This window comes from Pongo abelii, chromosome 19 (genome assembly GCF_028885655.2).
Source record: "Pongo abelii isolate AG06213 chromosome 19, NHGRI_mPonAbe1-v2.0_pri, whole genome shotgun sequence".
In the NCBI taxonomy this organism is placed as follows: domain Eukaryota; kingdom Metazoa; phylum Chordata; class Mammalia; order Primates; family Hominidae; genus Pongo; species Pongo abelii.
The window spans coordinates 6,451,886-6,478,641 of NC_072004.2; the positions used below are offsets into that span (position 1 = coordinate 6,451,886).

Genomic DNA, 26,756 nt, shown 5'->3' on the forward strand with positions numbered 1-26,756 from the left:
AACAGTATCAAGAGTCACCCCAACTCTCGTCAAGGCAGAGTCGGGGCTCCCTTGAGCTCCAGTCTTGGCTCCCCCCTTGGCTTCTTAAGTGACTTCACAGTCTTCTAAGGAGGCAGAAGTGTAGCTAGACCTAAATAATCTCTATTTATCATTAATGTGTAGAGATGTAGAATAGGCCTGCTTACCTTTTCCTACCTCAGGAGCAAATATTTACCTCTGTTTTTGCATGTTGTCAATTTCCTTGGCTTTTAACTCTTCTAGTTCCTTCAATCTTTTGGAAGTTTCAGCATCAAGCCAAGCGAGCCTAGCAGACAGTCAAAAGAGTCAAACCAATTCTGCCTCGACACTGCAGGGTGTCATCATCACAGAAACAGACCGGAAATCAGGACCACTGCAGAGCAGAGCACCAGTCCAGGCTCTATTAAGCTACTCAGTAGGTAACATAACCTCTCCGTACCCCGAAAGCTCTCTAGAACGTGTTCCACGTCAAAAAACATTTATGCATAATGCAATGAGAACCTGTCTCAAAGGTTCTCAAGAAAACTAGCTATCACTTGTACTTGGGGTTTCTTATTAGACTCAAACAAAACCCTTGCTATATCTTCAAGTTTAGACAAACAATGAGCCCCCAGGAGCCATACAGGCATGGTGAAGTCAAATAAAAACAAAAGAGAAAAGTTAACTGTGAACAACTCTGTTGTATGTAAAAGTGCTTTGATTCTTTTGGTTTAGGATATATGAATATTGTCAAATTATTTAATGGACCGCTTTCATTTTTGCTTTCCCATAACTGTAAGAATAATTTCAGCCAAATGAATACAGAGAAACCTGTTTTCATTGTTCTCTTCTTATGGAATGTTCTCACCTCATCTCCCATATTGAAATCCTGCCTGTTCTTCAGGTCCTAGTTTAATTTCCATCCATGAAGCCTAGACCTCTGCAGCAAGAAGTAACCCTCTCTCGTTTCTAAACTCTCTCAGTTCCTAGGTTACATACCACGTTCTATCTTAAATTATAGTTAATTACATAACTTCTCTATTGACTATAAATAAGCAAGGGCTGGGATTATGGCCTACTTGCCCTTTTTAAAGTCTCCATAGAGCTCGTAACAGTGTCACATACAAAACTAGCAAGTGATATATAATTGACACATATATAATTTATGAATGAATAAGAAAAAATAGAAGAGCTCACTATAAGCTATATAGTTTGACTGAAAAGTTTAATAAACTACATTTTATGTATTTATTCTATTTTTTAAAATAATCTACATTTTAAATAACTAACTTTAAACGTAGGAAAGAGAAGAAAGGGTTCACTTCCAAGTCTATGTAAAAGGAGCTCTTAAATTCTCAAAGATCTGAAAAATACCAGCACAAACCTGGCTGCTTCATGCTCAACAGCACCTGTCAGGTGACTTTCCTCTTGAGGATCTTCTTGTTTCAGAGGCTCTTTTGTGGCATCTCTGGGGCTAGTTTTCACCTTTAGCCATGCGGCACTGAAATAAATGGAAAAGCATACCTTTGCCATCATTCACTCCGTATCCAATGACTCATCCAAGTAGGTGCCAGCTCAGAGACGACAACAGCATTAAATTAATGGTGATCTGTAGCACGGGGCCCTACAGTAGAAGCTGAATGTGAAGAAAAGTGAGATCCTCCCACACTCAGGCACAGTGTCAAAGGGGAGAAATTCTCCTTTGCTTCAAAGAAGCCATCACCATTTTAAATGAGAAACAGTGATCAATTACAGAATTTTGGGTGAGTGTCAACAAAACTCTGTTACAATATATAGATCTGGATCACTAATTACATTCCATATTATAAGGCAACTCCGTATCTTTATAAGGCCTAACAGCACTGTGAGCCTAGAAGCCTCACCCACCCTCTTCTACCCACCACACATGCACTCTAAAAGACAGTCCATTGCATATTTGGTTTGTAATACAAACTTCAACCATTGAGCTTACCAATTGAATGTAAATCTCCATATTAATACTTGTATACAAAAATACAGAAAACAGAATAGAGTAATAAAATCAAAAAAAGCACATTATGAAGTCAGAAGTCCTGATTTTAGGTCTGGCTGTTACATGAATAAGACATTAAATTCTCTAAACATTGTTTCCTTAACTTGAAAATGAGAGTGGATGGATGAGCACGGCCATTCCTTCACATTCATTCAGAATCTTAGGGGGCTTCTCTTCCACCGGGCTGCTTACCCTGACTTCTGATGGCTCCAGAGACAGAACCCTGCAGTCACCTACCTTCTCCCTTGTTCTCCCCTGACATGACTGCTTTTTACTTTTTTCTTTTTTCCGTTCCACCTCCTGGTCCTTTCCATTGTGTTTTCAAGAACTACTGCCTCACGGCAAACGAGCTCCCCTTTATCTTCAACCGATTCCCCCAAAGATTATTTCCACCTAACTGGACCCTGCTCCTCTTCTCTCTAGCCCTGTGAAATGGCAGCTTCTCATTCTAATGTGCTGGGAGGGAGGATGACGAGACAGTAACGTCGACATTATCCTAATTGCTCCCTGCAGCTAAGACAGTGTTGGTGAGATCTATATAGTTTTATAGTTCATAATTATCTGGACTTAGAATTATTTTAAAATATTTATTTACTTAGCAAAGATTTACTGAATGTCTACTATGTGACTAGCACTGGACATTCATATATAAAAAAGAATATAAAAAAGACACAGTCCCTGGCCTCAAGTTACTAGAATCTATTGGCAGAAGAGACAAGTGAAGGGAAGCCCACCATCTTCCATTCAATCACACATGTCCCGGTGTTGGGGTGGCCCATGGAAGGGTGTTCCAACCACAGTCAGGCAGAAGGAACCAACAAGCTTCCGGACAAAGACTTCTTATGTATGACTCACGCAAAAAAGCATTCCTGCTTAATGGAAAAAATTAAGGCTTCTACTTAATTTGCTCCTTATAAGCTATAGGTCGCCTTTGATATATGGAGGAAAAAGAGAATCACATACACAAACGGTCCCTTGAGTTTTCACGTACCATTTAGGAGACGCTGGTGGGGATGTGGGGTTTGGGGGTATCCATGGTGCCTTGCGGTCTTTCACAGGCTGCCGATTCATTTTTAATCTGGATGAAACTGTTGTCTGCTGCACTCTGCTTTTATTATGAGGTTGGCTTTGTCTACTTCTTTCAGCTTTGCGGAGTCCCTGTGAGAGATAAGTAAGAATTATAAGGCCACACAAATACCAAAGAAACTATGGTTTCAACCTCTGACTCACTGAAGCTCCAAGTTCTCCATGCTATTCATGCATCCATTCGGTAAAACCTGAGTAGAAAGCACTGTGGCAGAAATTTGGGGGAGAGTGTAAATTTCATTGAAACAACCATGGTAGGGGGTGGGGGTGGAGGGTGTAGAATTGAAATCCCTGGCTCTGCCTGACACCTTTAAACATATAAACAATATATAAAATATATTTTTATTTATTTACAATTTGTTTCCTAATTAAACAAAAAAAATTTCATACCATATTGTTAAATTATTTTTCTCTTTTTTTTTTTAAGAGACAGGGTCTTGCTCTGTTGCCCAGGCTGGAGTGCAGAGGTATGATCATAGCTCACTGTAGCCTCAAACTCCTGGGCTCAAGCGATTCTCCTGCCTTAGCCTCCTGAGTAGCTGGGATCACAAGTGTGAGATACCATGCTTGGCTAATTTTTTATTTTTTGTAGAGCCAGGGTCTCACTGTGTTGTCCAGGCTGGTCTTGAACTCCTGGGCTCAAGTAATGAGTAAAACATTCTTCATTAAAATACTTAACCTCTCTGGGCCTTAGGTCTAAATAGAATGAATCTAGCGATTTAAAAAATGTTATCGAGAATGAGGGCTGTCTGTGGAAAAGAGCACCCATCTGAATTCTTACAGGTTCAATCTTGACATCTCGATGATTCATGGACGCCCCCTGCCATAGAAGTTTGGGAAGAAACAGACTTGATCCTAATCCATTATCTGTCAATAACTTGTGATAACTGCTAACTCTCCTTTTCTGGAGGCCACCTGAAAATAAACAGATTTGCTAAAGAAGCCTTTGGGCAAGACCACCAAATGTCACTAATACAATAAGGGTATTCGACCAGGAGGTGGTCTTTTGGTCAGTTTTCCACTGATAGGGCCATAAGTAAGTTTTAAACAGAAGCTTAAAATATAACATAGTTTCAAATCAAGTTGCACCCTGCTGGCTCCCAAAGCCATATTAGAAAGCACTCACCCTAGGATGCCCTTTTAATATGCAGTAACTATTATTGATCGATATTTACCTTTAGCAGGAACTTATTTTTTTTTTTTTCTTTAAGGCAGGGTCTTACTCTGTTGCCCAGGCTGGAGTACAGTGGCTCGATCACAGCTCACTGCAGCTTCAAACTGCTGGGATCAAGTGATCTTCCTGCCTCAGGCTCCCAAATAGCTAGCTGGGACTACAAGCATGCATGAGTTACCACGTCTGGCCAATTTTGTTTTTAGAAGAGATGGGGTCTCACTATGTTGCCCAGGCTGGTCTTAAACTCCTGGCCTCAAGCAATCCTCTCGCTTCCCAAAGTGCTGGGATTATAGGCCTGAGACACCGTACCTGGCGGGAACCAAATCTTAAATCCCCTCAAATCTCACACTTCCAAATCAGAAGCAGAAAAAAATTGAATTTTAAAATCTCCTGCCCAATTAGGATATTGGTATCATATTAGTTAGGATCTTACCGAACCAGGAATAGAAAGAATTCTCTACTCTAGCAACAATATTAAAAATTGTTATTTTCTTGTTAAAATATATAAACAACTTAAATAGCCAGACTCAAGGACTGCAGCATCCAATTGCCTGAGAACCGGCTCCACCGCATACCAGTTTATGTGACCTTGACAATGTCAGATTAACACAAATGGGCCAAAAGAAAGGAATGATTTCATACTTGCTGTCTTGCTGGCGCCAGAGTATCTTTCTTCCTAAATGGCACATTCTCAGTCACAGGCTTCTTTTTCACTGCTTTTGTTTTCGCCACGGCTAACACCTCGTCTTTGAAGCTTGCACTTTGGTCTAGAATAAATGGTCCTTCTTCCGGAAGTATATCTGCATCTAATACATCAAGCTCACTCTGCAACCTCTGGGTCTCCGGAAGCTCCATATCAGGCTGATACTTATCTACATGGAGATTTTTGAAAAACAAACTGAGGAAAATGCTATTCAAATCAAATTGCTGAGAATGATTATCTATACACAGATAGGCTCCAAATACCTATCCTAGCCCTGCTGAGAAGCAGATGTTTTGTTGTCAACATTGTTCCTCCTCCTATGAATATTACTGCAGGTTTATAAGCAGAAACCTAGGTGTCACGGTTGACTCCCTGAATCTTGCTCTCATATTTACTCATTTACCTGGTCCCTCTGATCCTAATTCTAAAATAGCTCTTACATTTATCTCTGCCCTTCCTTCCCTTTTGCTATTACCCAAGGTCAGGCTTGCAGTATCCTGTGACTGGAATAACAGTGTCTCCTAACTGATCTCTTGTTTATCTTCACACTGTCTTCTGGCTACCAAAATTGTTCTTCTCAAATGTAATATTTAAATGTCACTTCTGGCCAGGTGCAGTGGCTCACGCCTGAAATCCCAGCACTTTGGAAGGCTGAGGTGGGCAGATCACCTGAGGTCAGGAGTTCGAGACCAGCCTGGCCAACATGGTGAAACCCCATCTCTATTAAAACTACAAAAATTAGCCAGACATGGTAGCAGCCACCTGTAATCCCAGCTACTCAGCAGGCTGAGGCAGGAGAATTGTTTGAACCCGGAGGCGGAGGTTGCAGTGAGCCAAGATCGTGCCATTGCACTCCAGCCTGGGGGATAAGAGCGAGGCTTCATCTCAAAAATAATAAAAATAAATAAATACATACATATATACATAAATGTCACTTCTATACTCAAACCCTTCAATGGGTCCTAATTTGATAGAGAATAAAGTCTGAACTCCATATAAGACATTCAACCTGCAACAGGAAAGGAAATAAAGCTGTCTTTATTTGAAAATGAGACAATATAGAAAATCAAAGAGACTTTACAGACAAACTATTACAGCTGAGAAGAGGGGTCAGTAAGGTTTCTGGATATAAGAAGACAAAAACATGAAATCAGTATTATCTCCATATATCAAAATAACTAATAGAAAATATAAGAAAAAAATCTCATTAACATGACAACAAAAACTATAAGGCACGTTGGAAGAAATCTAATGAAAGAAGTACAAGGCTTTTACAGAAAAATTTAAAAGGTAAAGAACACGAAAGAAAATCTAAATAAATTGTTTTCATGAACGAAAAGACCATAAAGATGTCAGTTCTCCCCCCAAATAATCCATAATTTCAAGTGCATATTCAATTAAATCCCTAACAGGTTTTTTTTTCAAGGATCTAAATAAGTTGATCCAAAATTCATATCGAGTAAAATCCCAATAGCCCAAATAATTTTGAAGAACCACCAACAAAGTGGAGAGTGGATGGAGGCAGGAGTCTTACTCGACCAAAGATAAAGTCTTAGTGATAAAACATTAAAGGCAGTGTGGGAGTGATGCAGACACAGGCAGAAATCAATGAGACATCATGGATGTGGCAAAGGCAGCATGATAACTCAGTGAGTATGAACTGGATTGTTCAAAAAACAGTGCTAAGACCACTAGCATCCACAGAGAAAAAAATAAAACAGAATCCTTGCCTCACATTGAACATTTAAAGTTTAAATGGAATGAAGGCCTAAATGTGGAAAGAAAACTTTAAAACTTTAATTAGAAAATATAGCAGACTATCAGTATAACACCAGGGCAGAAGAGACTTTCTTAAAGCTCAAATATAATACTGACATATTTGAACTTAATTGGACTAAACTACAACTTCCACTTGACAAAACGACATCCTTAAAGTCAATAGACAAGCCAAAGTCCAGAAGTAGATCTCTGTATAATTAACATAGGACTAATATCCAGACTATATAAAGAACTTCTACAAAACTATAAGACAAATAAACAATCCAATAGAGAAATAGACAAAGGACAGAAACTGGCAATTTAGACAGAAAATCTGAATTGTCAATAAAAATATGAAAAGATGATTGACTTCACTAGAATCAAAAATATTCAAACAATGAGATATCATTTTAAATCCATCAAAAGATGTGGAAAAACAAGTACTCTCACAGACTATTAGCAACTTTATTGTTCTAGTAAAGATTCACATACACTGCAACCCAGCAATCTCACTCCTAGGTATATACTCAGGCTAGAGGAACTCTCACACGTGCACAGAGGAAGCCAGGAACACAGATATTCACTTCACTTCATCATTGTTTATAAAAGCGAAAAACTGGGAACAACCAAAATGTCCATCAATAAGAGCTGAAATATAAACTATGGTATATTCATATAAGGGAAACCTATACAGCAGTAAAATTAATAAATTAGAATTCATGTATCAATACATCAATATGAAAAAACCTTACAAACATAATGGGGGGGTAAGCAAACTGCAAAATGATGCATACTGTAAGATATTTACATAAAACAGTACTATATATGACAGATACACAAGCAGTACAAATGTAAAAACAGAACTGGTCTATAATAGAATAACAATAGTAACTTCTAGTCACGGGAGAAAAGAGAATGGAATGAGGAGAAAAATACAAAAGGGGCCTCAACTGTACTGTCATCTAGTTTCACTTTCCTCAGTTTCAGTTACCCCTCATCAGCCCTGGGTCCAAAAATATTCAATGGGAAATTCAAGAAATAAACAATTCATAAGTTTTATTTTATTTTATTTTTGAGACGGAGTCTTGCTCTGTTGTCCAGCTGGAGTGCAGTGGTGTGATCTTGGCTCACTGCAACCTCCGCCTTCTGGGTTCAAGAGATTCTTCTGCCTCAGCCTCCTGAGCAGCTGGGATTACAGGCATGTGCCACCACGCCCAGCTAGTTTTTGTATTTTTAGTAGAGACAGAGTTTCACCATGTTGGCCAGGCTGGTCTCAAACTCCTGACCTCAAGTGATCCACCAGCCTCAGACTCCCAAAGTGCTGGGATTTACAGGTGTGTGCCACCATGCCTGGCTAATTTTTGTATTTTTTAGTAGAGATGAGGTTTCACCATATTGGTCAGTCTGGTCTCAAACTCCTGACCTCAGGTGATCTACCCACCTCAGCCTTCCAAAATGCTGGGCAGGTGTGAGCCACCGCGCCTGGCCCATAAGTTTTAAAATGTGTATCCATGCTGTAGACGCTCCCTGCCTGTTAGTCACCTAGTAGCTGTCTTGGTGATCACAGCAACTGTCTCGTATCAAACTGCTTGTGTTCAGGTAACCTTGAACTTGACTTCATAATGGCCTCAAAGAGCAACTACAGTGATGCTGGCAATTCAGATATGCTGAAGAAGCTAGAAAATGTCCCCTTTAAGTGAAAAGGTAAAAGTGTTCCACTTAATAAGGCATGGTGGCAGGTGCCTGTAGTCCCAGCTACTCGGGAGGCTGAGGCAGGAGAATGGTGTGAACCCGGGAGGCGGAGCTGGCAGTGAGCTGAGATCATGCCATTACACTCCAGCCTGGGCAACAGAGCGAGACTCTGTCTCAAAAAAAAAAAAAAAAAAAAAAAAAAATCTAAATCCTCGGTCTGTAATTTATTTAACTCCCAAGCTTATATACATCAAAGCAACTCTGACTGTAAGTCCTGTTACCTTTCTAGTAATGATTTGCATAAATCAGCATGTTTCAGGAGTGAGTTTGAGGACACTGCTGGTAGTGGGAAGGGAGCCACCACCCTCATTGCTGACAAGTTACACTAATGCAATCAACCAATGTAAGAACAGTTCAGAAGCTGCAAAAAAACTGCACCAGCCAACTATTATGTAAATCACAAGATAGCTGATCAAATCAGGCTCAGGCGTATATTCCAAATGAAGAGTACACAGGGAGGGTTTTCCATCCAAGTGGCTCCCTAGGGTATTTTTTCAGGGGTGGGTGGGGAAGACGAGACCTTAGGAAATCAGAATGGAAGAACTGGGTAGAGTGATACCTAAAACAGAAACAGGAAAATGTAACCTTCTGAAATCCAGATAAGGACAAGAAAAAACAACAAATATAAAATAAAACTAAGAGGGCTACCACGACCTTAAGTGTTTTACTCAAGGTTTCCAAGGAGTGGCAGAGCCAAGTCTTCTGGCTTTCGGTCCCAGGCGAGTCCCATTCATTCTGCCTTGTCAGGGACCATGGAGCTGTTCCCCATAAATACATTTGCCAGAGAACTTAAGTTTACTTCTCTATGGCCATGCAAAACTCCTTTTAAAATAGCCACCAAAGATTTGTTTTCTTAGTTAGAATATGCCTAACACAATCTAGTCTTTTCTTAATAACTTGGTGCTATTATTAAGAACTAAAAATGCCACCTTACATTTTTACAGCATTTAGCAGTTAGATAATTTGCCACTTACAACAACTAAGTCAGTCACAAAACACAAACACTATACTTCCCATTTTATAGATGAAAAAATTAAGATTCAGGCTGGACAAGGTGGCTCACACCTGTAATCCTAGCACTTTGGCAGGCCAAGGCAGGTGGATCACCTGAGGTCAGGAGTTCAAGACCAGCCTAACCAACATGGTAAAACCGTATCTCTACTAAAAATACAAAAAATTAGCTGGGCGGGGTGGCACATGCCTGTAATTCCAGCTACTTGGGAGGCTGAGGCAGGAGAATCACTTGAACTCAGGAGGCGGGGGTTGCAGTGAGCTGAGATTGTGCCACTGCACTCCAGCCTGGGCAACAAAGCAAGACCACATCTCAAAATAAATAAATAAATAAGATTCAGACAGATTAAGTTAACCCAGATTCACAAACTGGCAGAGGTGGGACTAAAATCTAGGTCTCCTTGGTCCAAGTTTCCCCCCTTTGCCTCCCAGCTTTCCTACATTTGTTCCTGTAATGAGTTTTAGGTTAGCAGGTTTTCCAGCTTCTCTCTGAAACTGGTGTCCGTTTTTCACTAGTCAGCTGATGGGCACCTCAAATCTTCTACCTCATTTAGCAAACACTTCTCTGTGTGCAGGCCTGGAATGCTCTCTTCATTTCCTCCAGTCTATCAAAATGAGCTCCTTAGGACCCAGAACTCAAGTTACTGTGATTTGCTGCTCAGAAATCTTTTCTTACTCAATTACACTTCTTTATAGAGTCTTTCAACAAGCACTTAAGTGCCTAACTGTGTGGCAGATGCTGGGCTCATCATAGAGGATATAAGGACAAATAAATCTGATACCCACCCTCAAAGGAAAGGCTGGCAAAGGCAGACTTCTAATTAGAAGGAAGATACTATATTAGTTCTACCTGCCTACCAATGAAGGAGAGCGAACATCCCATTAAAGTGAATAAATATCTAATGGTAAATGAATAAATTAGGTTTTTATTGTAATATAATAAAAAATATACATCTGGTCTCTAGCCCAGTTTCTGGCCCAGAGCTCCTAAAACCCTTCTAATTTCCCAAGCACTAGGGGTGCTAGGTTCATCTTTTTTCCTAATATTTGGTCTTTAACCCCAGTTCCTGACACAGAGCTCTTATTCCTTGGAATTTCCTGGCTAAGGAAGCATTTTGTTTTGTTTTTTCTCTAATAAGGTGACTCTTGGAGGACTCCTAGATGGGAGCTGGTCACCAGAAAGACCATGCCGTGATTAGAAGCTTGGAACTCCCACTCCCATCCTCTATCCTCCAGGAAGGGGAGAGGGGCTGGAGACTGAGTTCATCATCAATCATGCCTATGTGATGAAGCCTCCGTAAAAATTCTGGAACTAGCTGGGCGCAGTGGCTCACGCCTATAATCCCAGCACTCTGGGAGGTTGGGAGTTCAAGACCAGACTGACCAACATGGAGAAACCCTGTCTCTACTAAAAATACAAAATTAGCTGGGCAAGGTGGTGCATGCCTGTAATCCCAGCTACTCAGGAGGCTGAGGCAGGAGAATCACTTGAACCCGGGAGGCGGAGGTTGCAGTGAGCCAAGATCATGCCACTGCACTCCAGCCTGGGCACCAAGAGCGAGACTCGGTCTCAAAAAAAAGAAAAAAAGAAAAAAAAAATCCCATAACTACAGGGTTTGAGGAGCTCCCAGGATGGTGAACATGTGGGGGTTCCTGGAAGGTGGCTCCCCTGGAGAGGGCATGGAAGCGCTGTGCCCTTCCACATATTATAATTTGTCCTATGCATCTCTTCCATCTGGTTGTTCATCTGTATCTTCTATAATACCCTTTATGATAAATGGGTAAACATAAGTAAAGTGTTTCTCAAAGTTCTGTGAGCCATCCTAGCAAACCCCAAGAGGGGTCAAGGGAACCCCGATTTTATAGCCTGTCGCTCCGAAGCGTAGGTCACAATCTGGGACTTGTGACTGGTGTCTGAAGTTGGGGTGTCTTATGGGACGGAACCTTAACCCGTGGTATCTGACTCTAATTCCAGGGAGATAGTGTCAGAATTGAGTTGAATTACAGGATACCCAGTTGGTGTCCCCTGGAGAATTGTTTGGTGTGGCAAAAACCCACACATTTGGTGTCAGAGGTGAAGTATTGAGAGTCTTAAGTAGGAAAAACAGTTTGGTTTTTCCTGTCTCTTACAGTTACACTTGTGGTAGAAGTGGAACACTAAACTATTAAGGTTCCACAGAATAGTGGCAGATTGAGAAATAAATCAACTGAATTCTGGACTGATATATATAACTTTCAAATCAATGAGGAAAAAATGAAATAAAATTTTGATTAATGTAGTAAATTACAACAAAGAAAAAAACTTTGGCAAATGAAAAACAAAATCAGGTAGAACAAAGTTCAAATATGTCATTAATCTCATTAAATGTAAGTAGATTGAATATAGAACTCTTAAAACAATTAAAAACTCCAATAACAGGCCAGGCACTGTGGCTCATGCCTGTAATCCCAGCATTTTGGAAGGCTGAGGCAGGCGGATCACTTGAGGTCAGGAGTTCAAGACCAGCCTGGCCAACATGGTGAAACCCCGTCTCTACTAAAAATACAAAAATTAGCTGGGCGTGGTGGCAGGCACCTATAATCCCAGCTACTCAGGAGGCTGAGGCAGGAGAATTGCTTAAACCTGGGAGGCAGAGGTTGCAGTGAGCCAAGATCGCATCACTGCACTCCAGCCTGGACAACAGAGTGAGATTCCACTTCAAGAAAAAAAAAAAAATCAGAATAATCTGGGGAAGATGAAGAAGATAAACATTGGAAGGGGTAACTCAAGGGGGAATTTCTTAGATGCCGGTAATGTTCTATTCCTTGACCTGGATAGTAGTTATACAGATGTTTTTGTTTTCTGGTAATTAATTCAGCTATAAATCTATATTACTTTGTGTACTTTTCTATCTGTAAGTTCTACCTTTTTTTTTTTTTTTTTTAATCAAGGGCTCACTCTCACCTCACTGCAACCTCCACCTCCCAGGCTCAAGTGATCCTCCTGCCTCAGCCTTCCAAGTAGCTGGGATCACAGGCATGAGCCACCACTCCTGGCTAATTTTTGCATTTTTTGTAGAGACAGAGTCTACTTATGTTGCCCAGGCTGGTCTCAAACTCCTAGGCTCAAGCGATACACCTGCCTTGGCCTTCCAAAGCTCTGGGTTTACAGGCGTGAGCCACCACGCCCAACTTGTATGTTCTACTTTAATTTAAAAAAAGAAAAAAGAAAAAAAACAAAGTTTACTGGATTTGTCCATACATATTTATAGGTGATCTCATCTATCTAGAGAAATACAAGAGTTAACTAACAAAGTCCCATATTTCATCAAATCCAAAACATCAATTATAAGACACATCAGTATTTTATACATCACCAGGAATTTTTAAATGTTTAAAATGTTTACAATTTTAAAATGTTACAATTAACTACAAGTTGTCATCAATTAATAATGATTTCAGGAGCATTCAAATGTGTACCTCAGACCAACAAAATGCAGTATTCTAACATATACATCCATAAGCAAACTACTTAGAACCCAGCAGGGAGATGGATAAAGAATATGAACAGGCAAATTACAGAAGAGGAAATAACGTGGCTAAGGAGCATGTGAAGAAACGACAACCCTCACCAGGAATCAGGAAATGCAACAGAAAACAAGAAGATGCCACTGTCCACTGAGACTGGAAAGCTTTTAAAATTTTATTATCTAACATACTTGGTGAAGATGTGAGGAAGTACATAGTGATGTCACTGCTAGTCAAGACATAAATGTGTGCCCACTTTTAAGGGGCAAGTTGGCAGTATCTGTTTAAATGTACGCACTGTATCACCTAACAACTCCACTTCTTAGAATAACAAAAATTTATCTGAGAAAAAAAAAATATATATATATATAAAATGTATGTGTGTGTCTCTGTGTGTGTACACATCTCTGTCATTAAAATAAAATAAATTTTTTTTTAAAGTAGGGTTCTAACTTCCAGCTCTATGGGAATTTGCCTTGGGTAGCCCAAACACTATGATGTAGCAAAGGAAATGTTACTTTCTCAACCTTCCTCTATAGAATGCCTCCAGCCCGAGGAAGCATCTTGGTTGCTATTTACTGATCCTAGTTAAAGTTCACCTGTTGTGGGCTAGGTCCTAAATCCTGACTTTCCCCTCAGTGCAGTAACTGTTATAGCCCAGATAATTGTAATGAATAAAATATCTTGCAATAAACACTTTAAGACACATACCGGCAAGAAGCTGCTTTGCTACAGAAGGTCGACTTGTTTCCTGTAGGAATGTGTCCTTTGCTGTGAGGGGCCTCCTCTCACCCTTTGGTGATGTACTTGGCCATCTCTCCAAGGCCTTTTGGCTACCGATAGGAAATCTGCTCCGAATTTCACTGAAACATTTTTTCACCTTTTTTGGTGACAGTTTCTTTTCCAGGAGAGATTCCAAAGCCTGCCACGAAAACAATCAATTATTCTCTTAGTTTATCTCACAAAAGTATGACTTTTAATCACAAAACTGAAAATAAGGACTCCAGGGGAATGTTATTAAATGGCTATCTCTAACAGTTAACACAACCTTTATTAAAACATGTTATTATTTAGGATATCTAATTAATTAGTAACAATTTCTGTGAGTACTTTCAGATGTGTAGCTCACTAAAGCCAATAGCAAAGACATAATGAGTATGACTACTTTTAAAGGCATTCAAATCTTAAAGGATCATCATTTTAGAAATTAACTATAGTCTTCAGAATATTATCCCATTTGCTTCAAAAGCATTTTAATCATCAACGAAAATCTCATAAACTCAAACAGTCTTTTAAGTGGGCACACATACTGTATTTAACATACATTTTCATGAACTAAAGACCACTTAATAGGTCAATAAGAGTAGAGGGTCTATGTCTCACCTTCCTAAAAAAAGGCATTTCCTCTAATAAGTTCCCACCCATCCATTACTGGGAAGTCAGGGCCCAGTCTCCACCTGGTCAGTACAGATTAAGGACAACTGAACACAGTCAGGAAGATTTAGTTCAGAAAACAGTAATACAGTAAGAAAATATGCTGTGAAATGATGTAGGGCCACAAGAGGAAAAATAACACATTTCTTGCATTTTGAAAAGTAGGGGAGATAAACATTCTGTTTAAGAAACATTAGGTTAAAGCTCAAAATGTAGGGGAGGGACTAGAGAGTCTCTTCAGATCCTTTCTAGGATTATGAAGATGTGTACTCTAAGTTATTTTGGCCAATAAATGTTTCTTACGGATACATTAAAAAAGCATCACATGACTTGAGATGCTGCCTAAAATTCTGAGGTCTGCATTTGACAACAGCATTCCTCACAGTGAGTTCTATATACATGAATGTAACCAATGAAAATCACAAACACATTTGCTTGATAATGAAACTGTGAAGGCAGAAGGGGCCTTAAAGACCACCAAGAGCTGGTTAATGGTGGTAGAACTGGAGTGTCATTTAGTCTAGAATTCTCTCCACTATCCACCTTTCTTCTACAGCTAACAGCTTACTATGCCACGCTAACATAAAGATCACCTTTCTATTTGTGGATGAAAATGTATGGCGTAGGGGAACTAACACTAGCATGGGAGTCAGAAGATAGAATTTGATGCCTAGCTCTCAAGAAAAATAACTGTCATCTCTCCAACGTTTGCTTTTCTAAAAAAACTTAATCTGTACAACAGCAGTAAAACCCATTGCAAAGCATACTGCCATGGAAAGGTTCAAATGGCATAATTACATGGTAACACCATGCAAACTTCAGAGAGCTATAAAATTAATGTGTCTTTGTCACCAGTGAAAACTAAGAACACTATCAATTCCTGTCTAATACATGCCAGTTGTGATTTCTAGAAGTCTCTAGCTATATCACAAGATTCGAGGCTCTGATTCCATATACTGTACCTTTAAGTGTTTCTTCTCTTCTAAAATCCATCTAAATTAAACACTGATATTCTCATCTAAGAATGCTTTACTGGTTTCCTTTTCTATGCTAATAAATTTTTTTCTCAAATGGCATGGGCCAGGGAATGGGACATTCTGTTTAGTTAATGAACGTGGTTTAAAGTTGTTACATGTTTAATATTCAAGTTACCAATTTTCAAAGTAGTGAAATACGATTATACAGACTAGACCGTAAAAATAACAAAAGAAAAAGAAGTGTTTCTTCTGCCCTCTGCAAAGCTTTAATTCACTAGGTAATGGCTTTGTCTTGTATTCTCCATAAATCCTAACGAAACTAGGTAATAGTAAGCATTACTTCCAATGCACCTCTAACAAAAATTGGAATTAATTCCATACCTCAATTTGTTGCAGAATATCTATAACCACATCAGGAACAGAAGGGTCTGCATCCAGCTTGGCAGAACAAAGTGAAAGCTGGCGAATAAGGCTGCCCAGTTCCTTACACCGAGCAGGAAGTGGATGCTCCCCTCGGTCAGTAAATTGAGTGACAAACACCTGTAAGGCCCGAATGGCTCCTCGATGGGCAGCCGCCAGCTTAGACATTGCCCATGACTGGTAATAAACAAGATGAGAGAAGTTATTTCCATACTCAGAACTTGCTAACATTCACCCAACTTCTAAGAATATTTATAGCCTGTCTTCTTTCTGTATAAAGTGCTTTCTATGGTGAAAACTTTTTCATAGTAAAGGGAGTTGTAAAGTTTAAAGTTTTCTAGTGGCAGTCTTTTCCTTACTACTTCCAATTTCTTATACCAGCAGCAACAACAACAAAAATCTATTTTCTAGAGCCTGTTCCTTGGAAGGCAACCATATTCAGAATATTTAAGGTGCTCACTCCCTCACTAACAGGTTTCTACAAGCACTGAAAATAACATTAGTGCAGAGGCCTCTACACAATACCAACAAAACACTGGGAAATGTCATTTATAAGCAAGTACTGATCATAACTTAATTGCAGCATACCTTCTTAGTGTGTTTAATTTTATGTGGACTCAATTTATCCAATTCTTCCTGGATTTCTTTTACCTGTTTTGTAAAGGGGAAAAAAGAAAACTTCATACCTTTCCATTGATCTTTTTTGTAGAAAAGGATACATCGATATATCTCCTCTTGTCCAAATATAACCATTATTAATTCAAGTCACTTGAAAATGAAAAAAGGCTCTTCATTCATGCACCCAAAAAACAGTTACTGGTTTCCAGTTCAAGATGGTGAATAGGCAGTGTTCACCTTCCATCCCTTGGTCCCCAGTGTAATAGGAATTTAGCATGAAGGAGTGAAGGTGGAGGTGACTCTGGAAATGTAGGCGGGCCGGATCGTGAAGTCTTACATGCCACGCTGAAGAGTTCAGCTTTCATCCTCTGAGTTACAGAGAGCCACTAAAGTCTTTTAAGCAGAGGTCTGACATGGTAAGATTCATGTGTTAGAGCAATCTCTACGGCAGCAGTGTAGAGTAAGAACTGAAACAGAACCCAAAAGAAGACACTGCAAAACCTAACTCAGGCATTTTCTTTTAAATGAAAAAGTACAGTTTTTGGTTCAAGCAATAAAGGCTAACATATGACTTCAGTGACCAGAAATGAGTAAAAGGCTTGCTAATGTATAAGGCATGAAAGTCACAACAAACACTTTTTAAAAACCCATCACAATGTAAAGAACGTAAATGCCTGTGTATCAGCCACTAAAGGTGTCCTCAAAGACACTTAACATGGTCTTTACTCTTTGCTGTTTACCAAATTATTTACTATTACAAGCTTCTATACATTATAAACATGAAATAGATGGGAAACTAACAAGGTCCCTTTCCTCTAAGACTAGGGTCCCTAGCTAGGACCAAGGGTTCAGGGTAACTGATCCACCTGACTTCCCATGCAAAAATACATGCTATATAATGTATAAGCATCTTGGGGGTGGGGAGGAGTGGCTTTTAATAGATTCTCAAGGGTCTATGACCTCAAAAAGTCAAGAACCACTGTTTAAGGAGTTTGGCGCCACACACACACACACACACACACACACACGCAGATTACAAAAACAATGAGCATTATTTGCCCATGTGTTCAGGTAATTGAGCCTCACAAATCTGTCAGAACTCATATGGGATACTCTACTGCTAATCTTTCTGAGACAAAAGGAAAACAGAAACTCTCCAAGGAAGCAGTACACAAGGCTGACTGCCCTACTTCTCCCTGAACTTTTCACACCTGCTGCTGGAGGACGTAGAGCATTCGGGCAGAGCGAGCAGCTTGCTCCTGTCTCCTGATACGGATTCGACGTTCTTCATCTGGATCCAAAGCTTCTTCTAGTCTATCTGAAAATATTAATAGTTTTCCCCAAAAGTAGATTATAAACCATATATTAAAACTTACAAAGACTTCAATTACTTACAGAAATAATAAAGTTGAAGATCTCTGGTTTTATTAAGAGAAAAATGAGGCTATCATAACAGAAAATTTCATTTTTCATCAGCCAAGAAACCAGCAGTAAGTGGAGCTGTGTACTGACTGAGAGATGGAAGGGACACGAAGACATTTACTCCATCAAGCTCCCCTCCAGCCAGAATTCCCACTGGACAGCGATTTCACTATGAGGCAACTCTCACTATTTTAGAATTCCTCACATTGAGCCAAAATCTGTTATTCTTGCTATTTTTTCAAAAACTTTTTATTGGCCTATTTTTATGTTTAGCAAGATTAGTTTTACAATGTAAAGAAGGTATTAATAAATGCCTATTGATCAGCCACTAAATATGTCCTGAAAGACACTTAACATGGTCTTTACTCTTTGCTGTTTAATAGAGAATAATCAAATGTTGAATTCAAAAGAGAAATCCTGGCCAGGCATGGTGGCTCACCCCTATAATCCCAGCACTTTGGGAGGCTGAGATGGGAGGATCACCTGACGTCAGAAGTTCAAGGTCAGCCCAGCCAACACGGCAAAACCCTGTCTCTACTAAAAATACAAAAATTAGCCAGGCATGGTGGCGAGCACCTGTAATCCCAGCTACTTGGGAGGCTGAGGCAGGAGAATTGCTTGAACCCAGGAGGTGGAGGTTGCAGTGAGCTGAGATCGCACCACTACACTCCAGCCTGGGCACAAAATGAGACTGTCTTAAAAAAGAGAAGAATAAAAAAAAGAGAGAGAGACATTAAGATAGCATCTTATCGTAATCACTTTTTTTCTTTTTCTTTCTGAGGCAGAGTCTCACACTGTCACCAGTCTCACACTACAACCTCCACCTCCTGGGTCAAGTGATTCTCATGCCTCAGCCTCCTGAGTAGCTAGGATTACAGGTCCACACCACCACACCCAACTGATTTTTGTATTTTTAGTAGAGACAGGGTTTCGGCATGTTGGCCAGGCTGGTCTCAAACTCCTGGCCTCAAGTGATGCACCTGCCTCAGCCCCCGAAAGTGCTAGGCTTACAGGTGTGAGCCACCATGCCCAGCCTTAATCTTGATTTCAAAAGACAAGTCTTTTCTCTAACATATTAAGATAGCAAGTCTCAGAATTATTTGAGTGTCTAGAGTCTTCATGTATTTCTCAGGAAGCATACCCTTGTACACACTGGTACTCTACATCTTGAAAAGATTGGTTCAAAGAAATTGTTTCTGGAAAACTGACTGAAGGAGATGCAATCTATCTATCCCTTCCAGGCTGTGGTTTTCAAATACACTTATACAAACAAATTCTTATACAAAACTCCAATATACTCCAATTATCAAAGAAAAGGGAATCTTCAATTAGTAAAAGTGTATTTTATAAATTCAAATTTTTAATATTTACTCTTTAAAACATCAAACAATGCAAAGAATATAAGGCTGTTTTGAAGAAAGCAAAAATCTGAAGTCAGGAGTTGTAGATACAGATGCAGTCTCATGAGACCCTATATGTCTAATTACTTTTGTCTCATTTGGGCTGCACAGTAGGGGAAGATCCGGATTCACATACTTCTATGAACATAAATGGAACGGGCTTAGGTGGGGGGTTTGAAGGCTCACTGCAGGCGATTCTCATGCAGCACCTGCAGCCGTCTACAGAGCAGCATTGGGAAGCACCAATGGGCCTTCGGGGCTACTTCAAAGGGGGTCTGCAGCCAGGGGCCATGGCAAACTATTATTAGTCCATGAAAGGTAAGTACAGAAATTTAAAGTATATGTTTACATGTTTCCATAGCAGTTTGCCGCTACTGTGACATTTTTATTATAGTTCACAAAGTATTGACTTATGACACATTGAAAATTCATGTAAATAAAATAAACCAACCCAGTCCTTCCCCACGGAGACTTTGAAAGCTCTTTGAAAGCTCTGTTCTAACAGTCCCCCGGTATTAGGCCAGATCACCAGAGCAGTGGGCCTTTGTGGCTTTGTTCCCCTGGTTGCAGGACTTCCAATCAAAGTATGTAGGGGTCCATGCCACAGGCTGACACTAAGGAATATCAAGAGAAACAAGCCACAACATTTCTGTTATTTTTATACTGGAATGTTTTTGAATTGTTCATGATATTATACAACATACTCTTTAAGAAGACCCACAGGAGAAATTTCTTTCTGGCCTTAATATGTGGAATAATTGTTTTCCTTACACAATTGTTTTTTTCTGTCTTAGACTTTGTAATTCTCCAAGTGATTGAAGTTCCCTCTTTAGCTGGCTCCTAGGAAGCTCAGAAGCAAATTTGTGACTCATCCCTAGTAAATATTTTTCCTTTCCTTATTGTTTCCTTTGCCACAACATCCTCATGTGCATTTTTGTTTTATCTTATTCAATCACAAGTATTTCTTAAGGTACCTTAAATTCTTTACATAAGATGCATATATGTACATATGCATATATTAACTAAATTGAAAATGCAAAAAATAAGCCTAGACTATGTACTACCCTAGCGCAACAGTTTCTTTTGATGCTCAACTCCATACCCCTTGCAATCTGAAAGCTGGGATTGGTTCCCTACTTGTTAGTTACGGTAACCCCAAATTCTCCACGTGGAACCAGTCTTCTACTCAGCAGGGAAATGCAAGGGCCCTGAGAACACTGCAGAACTGTAGAAAACCATATATGATGATTAAACTCCTTCCTTCCTACCCTGTGCTCACTTTACACATATATCCACAACTTCCCTTGTCACTGGTGTGTACTAACCTAAATACTGCCCAAGTGAGAACTGGTTTTACCTATAATATAAATACATTATGCTCTCTTTTTGAGCAAATTGAAAAGTAATTTTCCCAGAAGAGGGAAAACATTATAGGATAATTTGCACTCAGGTCCCAGAAGACCTAAGGTTCAGCCAACATTAATGCCACCTCCTAGGCTGGGCCCTCAGTCAGTGGACATTCGAAGGGCAGCCACAGTGAAGAAGTTCTTTCATGTCCCTCCGCTGGGGCAAGACACTGTTCAAACTCCAAGCCTAACTGTCTTGTCCTGAGTGCTCACACTCCAGTGAACCAACTCACAGAAGGAAGGGATGAAACTGCTGTACGGGTTGAGGGTCCTCAAGGAATGCATTTAAACTACCCCATACTCACAGCCTTCGGTCAAAGTAAAGAATTTAATTTTTCTCACCTTTTTTAGTTACCTCTTCAATTTTGTGGATACAACTGCTCAGTTCTTTCTGGAGTCGCTGGACTTCTAGCAGGCTTTTCTGTTCACTTATGTTTTTGTGGTCACCTGTCCTGGGATGAGGCTGAAGTCCCGGATCATGGGTGGGTGGCGAATTTGGCACAGGAAGATCTGACTGGCCTGGATGAGATGAGTAAAGGTATACTTTGGCACCGGAGCTGGAGATTTCTACTTTGGATGGCTGGTGGCTGCACTGACAGGCTGCTTGACTCTTTGATTCCTTCCTTTCCACCCTGTGGTCGGGTATTTTATACTTAGTATGTCCACACTTCTGAGAGCTTTGAGGCTGACTTCTGAGATGATGTTCTTTTATATGTTCTTCAAATTGTCTTCGTTTCACATCTCTTCTGGCTAGGTGGACGGCATAGCTAAGTCTCTCTTCTGATATGACAGAAAATGAAACGGAACTGCCTAGGTCAGGACCAACTCTACTATCTGCATCTTTACAATGGTATGATTCATTGTACGAGTGCTTCAGTTTTTCAATTCTAATGGCATGTGGGCAAGAATATCGGATCGCCAAGTTGCTTGAATGTGTAGGAACATTCCTATTAAACTGCAGCTGGTTCTTTAAAAAGCAAATAAAAGTAAGCAGACATCAGAAAAATTCCATATTGCACAGTTGGTATATGTCTATAATCAAATTTCTAAAATTTTGCCACCAGATCATTAGTACTAAGAGGCATTTTTCTGTTTTACTGATAGACACAGCCACTCTCCTACACCCTTGGGTTCATCACATACCCCTGGTTCTATCCTACAATCATCCAGTCCCATACTATTATCCTTCTGTTTACTAATGTCATACTAGGAACCATCTCTAAAAGTCAACCCAGAAAGCTTCAAGCAGCAACCACTAAGTCCTTCAATTTCCCAGTTATGGACTTCCATCCTATTTCAAAATGTCAGGCCCCAGCAAGTGACCAATATAACCCATTGAAGCTTTCTTAAAATTTGCTCCATGGATAGACCCAAGCCATCTGATAGTACTTCTTCAGGTCTTCCTGAGACTTCATTTGGTGGCTGGATCCATCTTTTACCCTGCCCCTAAGTGTATCTCACTTGAAACAGTCCACTTATGCTTTCTTACACAGGCTCAAGTTTTTGTCAGTTTTCCTCATAATAAATACAAGTTTTGTTTCATTTTGCACTTAAACATAAACATGTTTCCATATCCCTACAGTTTTTATTTGTCATTGTTGCATTTTCCAAAATCCAATGAATGGTCTTTTCATCCCTAACTATAATGTTAATATTAAACATTTAGATTGTTCCAGTTTTTCCACTAATAGAAATATTACCTCAATATCTCCATGCATTTAGTTTTTTAACCTTTTAAAATTATTTCCTTAGGATAAATGATCTGTTCTGGGATTATCAGGTTAAAGGGAAGAAACAATTTTATGGCTTTAAATATGTACCCTCCTTAGGCCTACCAGAATGAACCTGTCAAAGACCAGTCAATAGCCTGAGGAGAATCCATGCCTACAAATTCAATGAACCCAGTCCTGTGATGGCGTGACCTTGGAGATGGCCTCCCCAGCTCTCACAATCAATGTGTTTATATAATTACAGGCATCAAGAGTCACTTAAAAATAATCCATTGTGACAAAACTTCAGGAAAGTATTTCAGATTTTTAAAAAGTAGTTAAAAAGCTCACTAAAGAGAAAACAAATAGGTACCACCTGAAAGATACACAGACTGATGAACAGTGTTTGTCATTTGAGGTCAGGAGTTTGAGACCAGCTTGGCCAACATGGCAAAACCACATCTCTACTAAAAAATATATAAAAATTAGCTAGGCGTGATGGCACATGCCTGTAATCCCAGCTACTCAGGAGGCTGAGACACAAGAATCGCTTGAGCCTGGGAGGTGGAGGTTGCAGTGAGCCGAGACTGAGCCACTGCACTCAAGCCCGGGTGACAGAGGAAGACTCTGTCTAAATAATAATAATTATTATAATTATAATAATAATTATTGAAGTATAAAAAGATCAAAACTCAATAAAAACAGGGAAAAACATATGACCAATTTACCAAAAAAGAGGTCCTTAAGTACATAAAAAGATGTTCAATCTCATAACACAAATTCAAAATATATGGAAATACCATCTCTTACTCAACCAATTAGCAAAAATTTAAAAGTATAGCAATACATGCTGTTGATGAGGCTGTGGGAAGCAGGCACCCTCATAGAAGAGGTGCTGGTGGTCATGCAAAGTGGCATAATTCTTACGGAGGGGAATCTGGCAATCGCTAACAAAAACACATGCATTCGTCACTTTTTTTTTTTTTTAATTAAAAAGCTTTAGAGCAGGAAAGAAAGAAAAGACACTTGAAAGAGAACCAAGCAGGCAACTTGAAGGACAAGTGTCACATTTAACTTTTGACCCAGGAGTCTCACTTCTAGGAATTTACCCTGCAGATACACCTCCAATGATACACATGTATAGGGTTACCCACTGCCATATTGTTTGTAATTGTAAATTATTAGAATCAATCTGAGTCCCCATGGAGGAGAGTAGCTGAATAAACAATGGTCTGTCCACAAACTGAAGTAAAACAAAGACATAAAAAAAAAAAAAAAATGAGGAAGATCTCTGTGACACTTCTATGAATTAATGTGGAGAGACTGGAATATATTGTTCAGCAGAAAGCACTACGCGCAAAAAGTATATTTATAATACACTACCCTTCATATAAAAAAAGAACACATGAGAAAATATATATACATCTGAATCACTTGTGCAAAAAGAAACAGAAAACAAAAATCAGAGACTAATGAGATTAGTTATCTACAGGGAACCAGTAGGAATAGGATGGAAAGGACAGAGGGAATGGGGTAGTAGATAACTTTTCTGAATATACCTTTTTGTATATTTGGAACCATGTTAATGTTTCACATATACACGAGAGACAGGAAGAAATGAATGAATGAAGGGAGGAAGAGGGAAAGGAAGGAAAAAAAAAATCCATAAGGATAGTGGAAAACCCTCAAATAAATACCAACAGAAACCAATGAACCAAACGGAATCTCAGATAAGTAACATAACCACGCTAAAAAGTGAAGATGAAAAAAATTAACCTCAGTAACTTTTGAATATAGCATTTGGACTATATGCCATCAGGCTAAAGACAAATGTACTCTAAACAAATACTGAACTCTAATTTTTCAGGCTTCTTTTTGAGCAGAGACACAGATTACAATTCGGAAACTACTTTTTGTACATTCCAGAATTGAGCAAAAAAGTAAATATATTGTGGATAATGAGAGCCAGCTTTCATGCTCTGGGACAAGGGAGTTGGAAATATGTAGTGTTGGATTTGAATTGGAGATACCTGTGTGAACTTGTGAGTTTTAATACAGACATATAGGCAGACAGACACAGAAAGATACATAGACAGCAAGAGAATGAGGAAGGGAAGAGAAAGAAAGAAAGAGGAAGGAGATGAGAAAGTGTAGCTACAGACACGTGAGTACGGATGTGTATTTATGAATGTGTGTACATGTATGTATATGCACACAAGTATACATCTATTTCCTAGTTCTGTCCTCTGAGAGGGCCTAAAACAATGACATGATAGTATCAAGAAGCACATCCAGCTCCAGATAGTGATTTTTTAAATTTCATTCTCCACTGAAGAATCAAAGTCTCCTTGGATAAATGGTTAATTCCAGGGCCAGGACAAAGAAAAGACAAGTTGAGCCTGGAGTATCTTTTATTTATTTATTTATTTATGAGATGGACTCACCCAGGCTGGAGTGCAGTGCACAATCTTGGCTCACTGCAACCTCTGCCTCCTGGGTTCAAGTGATTCTACTGCCTTGGCCTCCCAAGTTGCTGAGATTATAGGTGTACACCATCATGCTCAGCTAATTTTTTTGTATTTTTTAGCAGAGATGGGGTTTCACCATGTTGGCCAGGCTGGTCTTGAACTCCTGACCTCAAGTGATCCTCCTGCCTTGGCCTCCCAAAGTGCTGGGATTATAGGCATGAGCCACCACGCCCAGCCTTGGAGTGTCTTTTTACACCATAAAGTGGTCAAAGACTGATGAGATCATGTCAAAGAGACACTGGGGCCAACTTGAAGTGGCTCTCACTGGCTAAATCAAAGACCATTTTGAACATCAAAGTAAATATCTGCACATCAAAATAAATAATGAGAATAAAAATAATAATGAGTCTGTGCTGAAATAAATAAATAAGTACTAGGAAAAGAAGGGGTTTCCTGGAGCAGTGGGAAAGAGCCAGATTGCAAGGAGTAAGGCAACAAGTAAATGTAGAAGGAAGGGTAAAATTAGAAATCCCCATTTGCCAACCATCATAATAAAAAACTGATTCAGGCAAAAATGCTAAAAGTAGTTGGTGAAAGTTTGAGGTGTTAAAAAGACATTAACATAGTCTCCAAGACAAATAATTACAAAAAGCAAAGGAGTAACTTTACAATGAAAAAACCAGGCAGATACCACCTTAATCAAATGATGAAAGTCAACACTGCTAGTGCTGGAACTAAATTGGCAGCATGTACTTGCTGATAGGGTGTCCTGAGAAGCACTCAGTATCATTCAGTGGTTCTCCTGCCAAAAGTGCATTACCTGAACATAATTGTGAGAAGACATCAGGCAAATCTAAATTGAGAGAAAATCCACAAATAACTGGCCTATATTCTTAAAAAAAAAAAAAATCAATGTCACAAAACCTAAAAACAGACTCAGAAATCAGATTAAAGGAGACTACAGAGGCATGACAATGTAATGTACCTTATGATCTTGGATTTTCTTTTGCTATAAAGGACACTATTGGGACAACTAACAAAATCTCAGTAAGGTCTGCACATTACATGATAGTATTAATTTAATGTTAATTTCCGATTCTGATAATTGTACTATGGTTATATAATAGAATTCTTTATTTTTAGGAAAAAAATACTTAGAAGTAAAAGGGCACTGTGTCTGCAATTTACTCTTAAATGGTTTAGGAAATAATACGTGTGTGTTTAGAGATAGTGAGAGAGAGAAGGAGGGAATACATAGCAAAATGTTAGCATTTGAGGAATCTGGGAGAAGAGTATCCAGGAATTCTGTGGACTGTTCTTGCAGCTTTTCTGTCAGTCTGAAATTATGTCAAAAATTTTTTTTAATTTCTTTGTACACTACTATAAGATATTATTAAACACCCACCAGAATGGCTAAAAAACAACAACAAGTGTTGACAAAAATGTGGAGCAACTGGAGCCCTCACACATCGTCAGCAGGAATGTAAAACGGTACCACCACTTTGTAAAAAGGTCCAATGGTTTGTTATAAAACTAAATATACACCTACCCCATGACTCAGCAATTTCCCTGTTAGATATTTACCCAAAAAAAATGAAAACACGTTCATAAAAAGATCTGTATAAGAATGCTCATAGCAGTTTTATTTATAATAATCCCAAATTGGAAGCAGCCCAGGTGTCCATTAATTGGAGAATGGATAAACAAACTGTGGTATACTCATACTATGGAATGAGAAAAAAGGATTAAAAAGGAATAAACTACTGATACACACAATGACATAGATGGATCTCAAAAACTTTACAGCTAGTGAAATAAGTCAACATCAAAAAAATATAAAATCCCATTTATATAAGGTTCGAGATCAGGGAAAACTAATCTG

The 26,756-nt window shown here is 39.2% G+C and overlaps 1 protein-coding gene across 5 annotated transcripts in view; it reads right to left on the minus strand.

The window, feature by feature from the left end:
* KIAA0753 (KIAA0753 ortholog) overlaps nt 1-26,756 on the minus strand; it is a 65,758-nt gene that overhangs the window by 32,110 nt on the left and 6,892 nt on the right. For all 5 annotated transcript variants that reach the window (XM_054536073.2, XM_054536075.2, XM_054536074.2 and 2 more), the window contains exons 3-11: nt 21,040-21,664; nt 17,681-17,787; nt 16,440-16,502; nt 15,813-16,028; nt 13,732-13,942; nt 4,932-5,161; nt 3,021-3,187; nt 1,382-1,498; nt 215-304 (exon numbers count right to left, since the gene is read on the minus strand). In XM_054536073.2, coding sequence (XP_054392048.2) covers nt 215-304; nt 1,382-1,498; nt 3,021-3,187; nt 4,932-5,161; nt 13,732-13,942; nt 15,813-16,028; nt 16,440-16,502; nt 17,681-17,787; nt 21,040-21,664 — 1,826 coding nt within the window. The remainder of the gene's footprint in view (nt 1-214; nt 305-1,381; nt 1,499-3,020; nt 3,188-4,931; nt 5,162-13,731; nt 13,943-15,812; nt 16,029-16,439; nt 16,503-17,680; nt 17,788-21,039; nt 21,665-26,756) is intronic.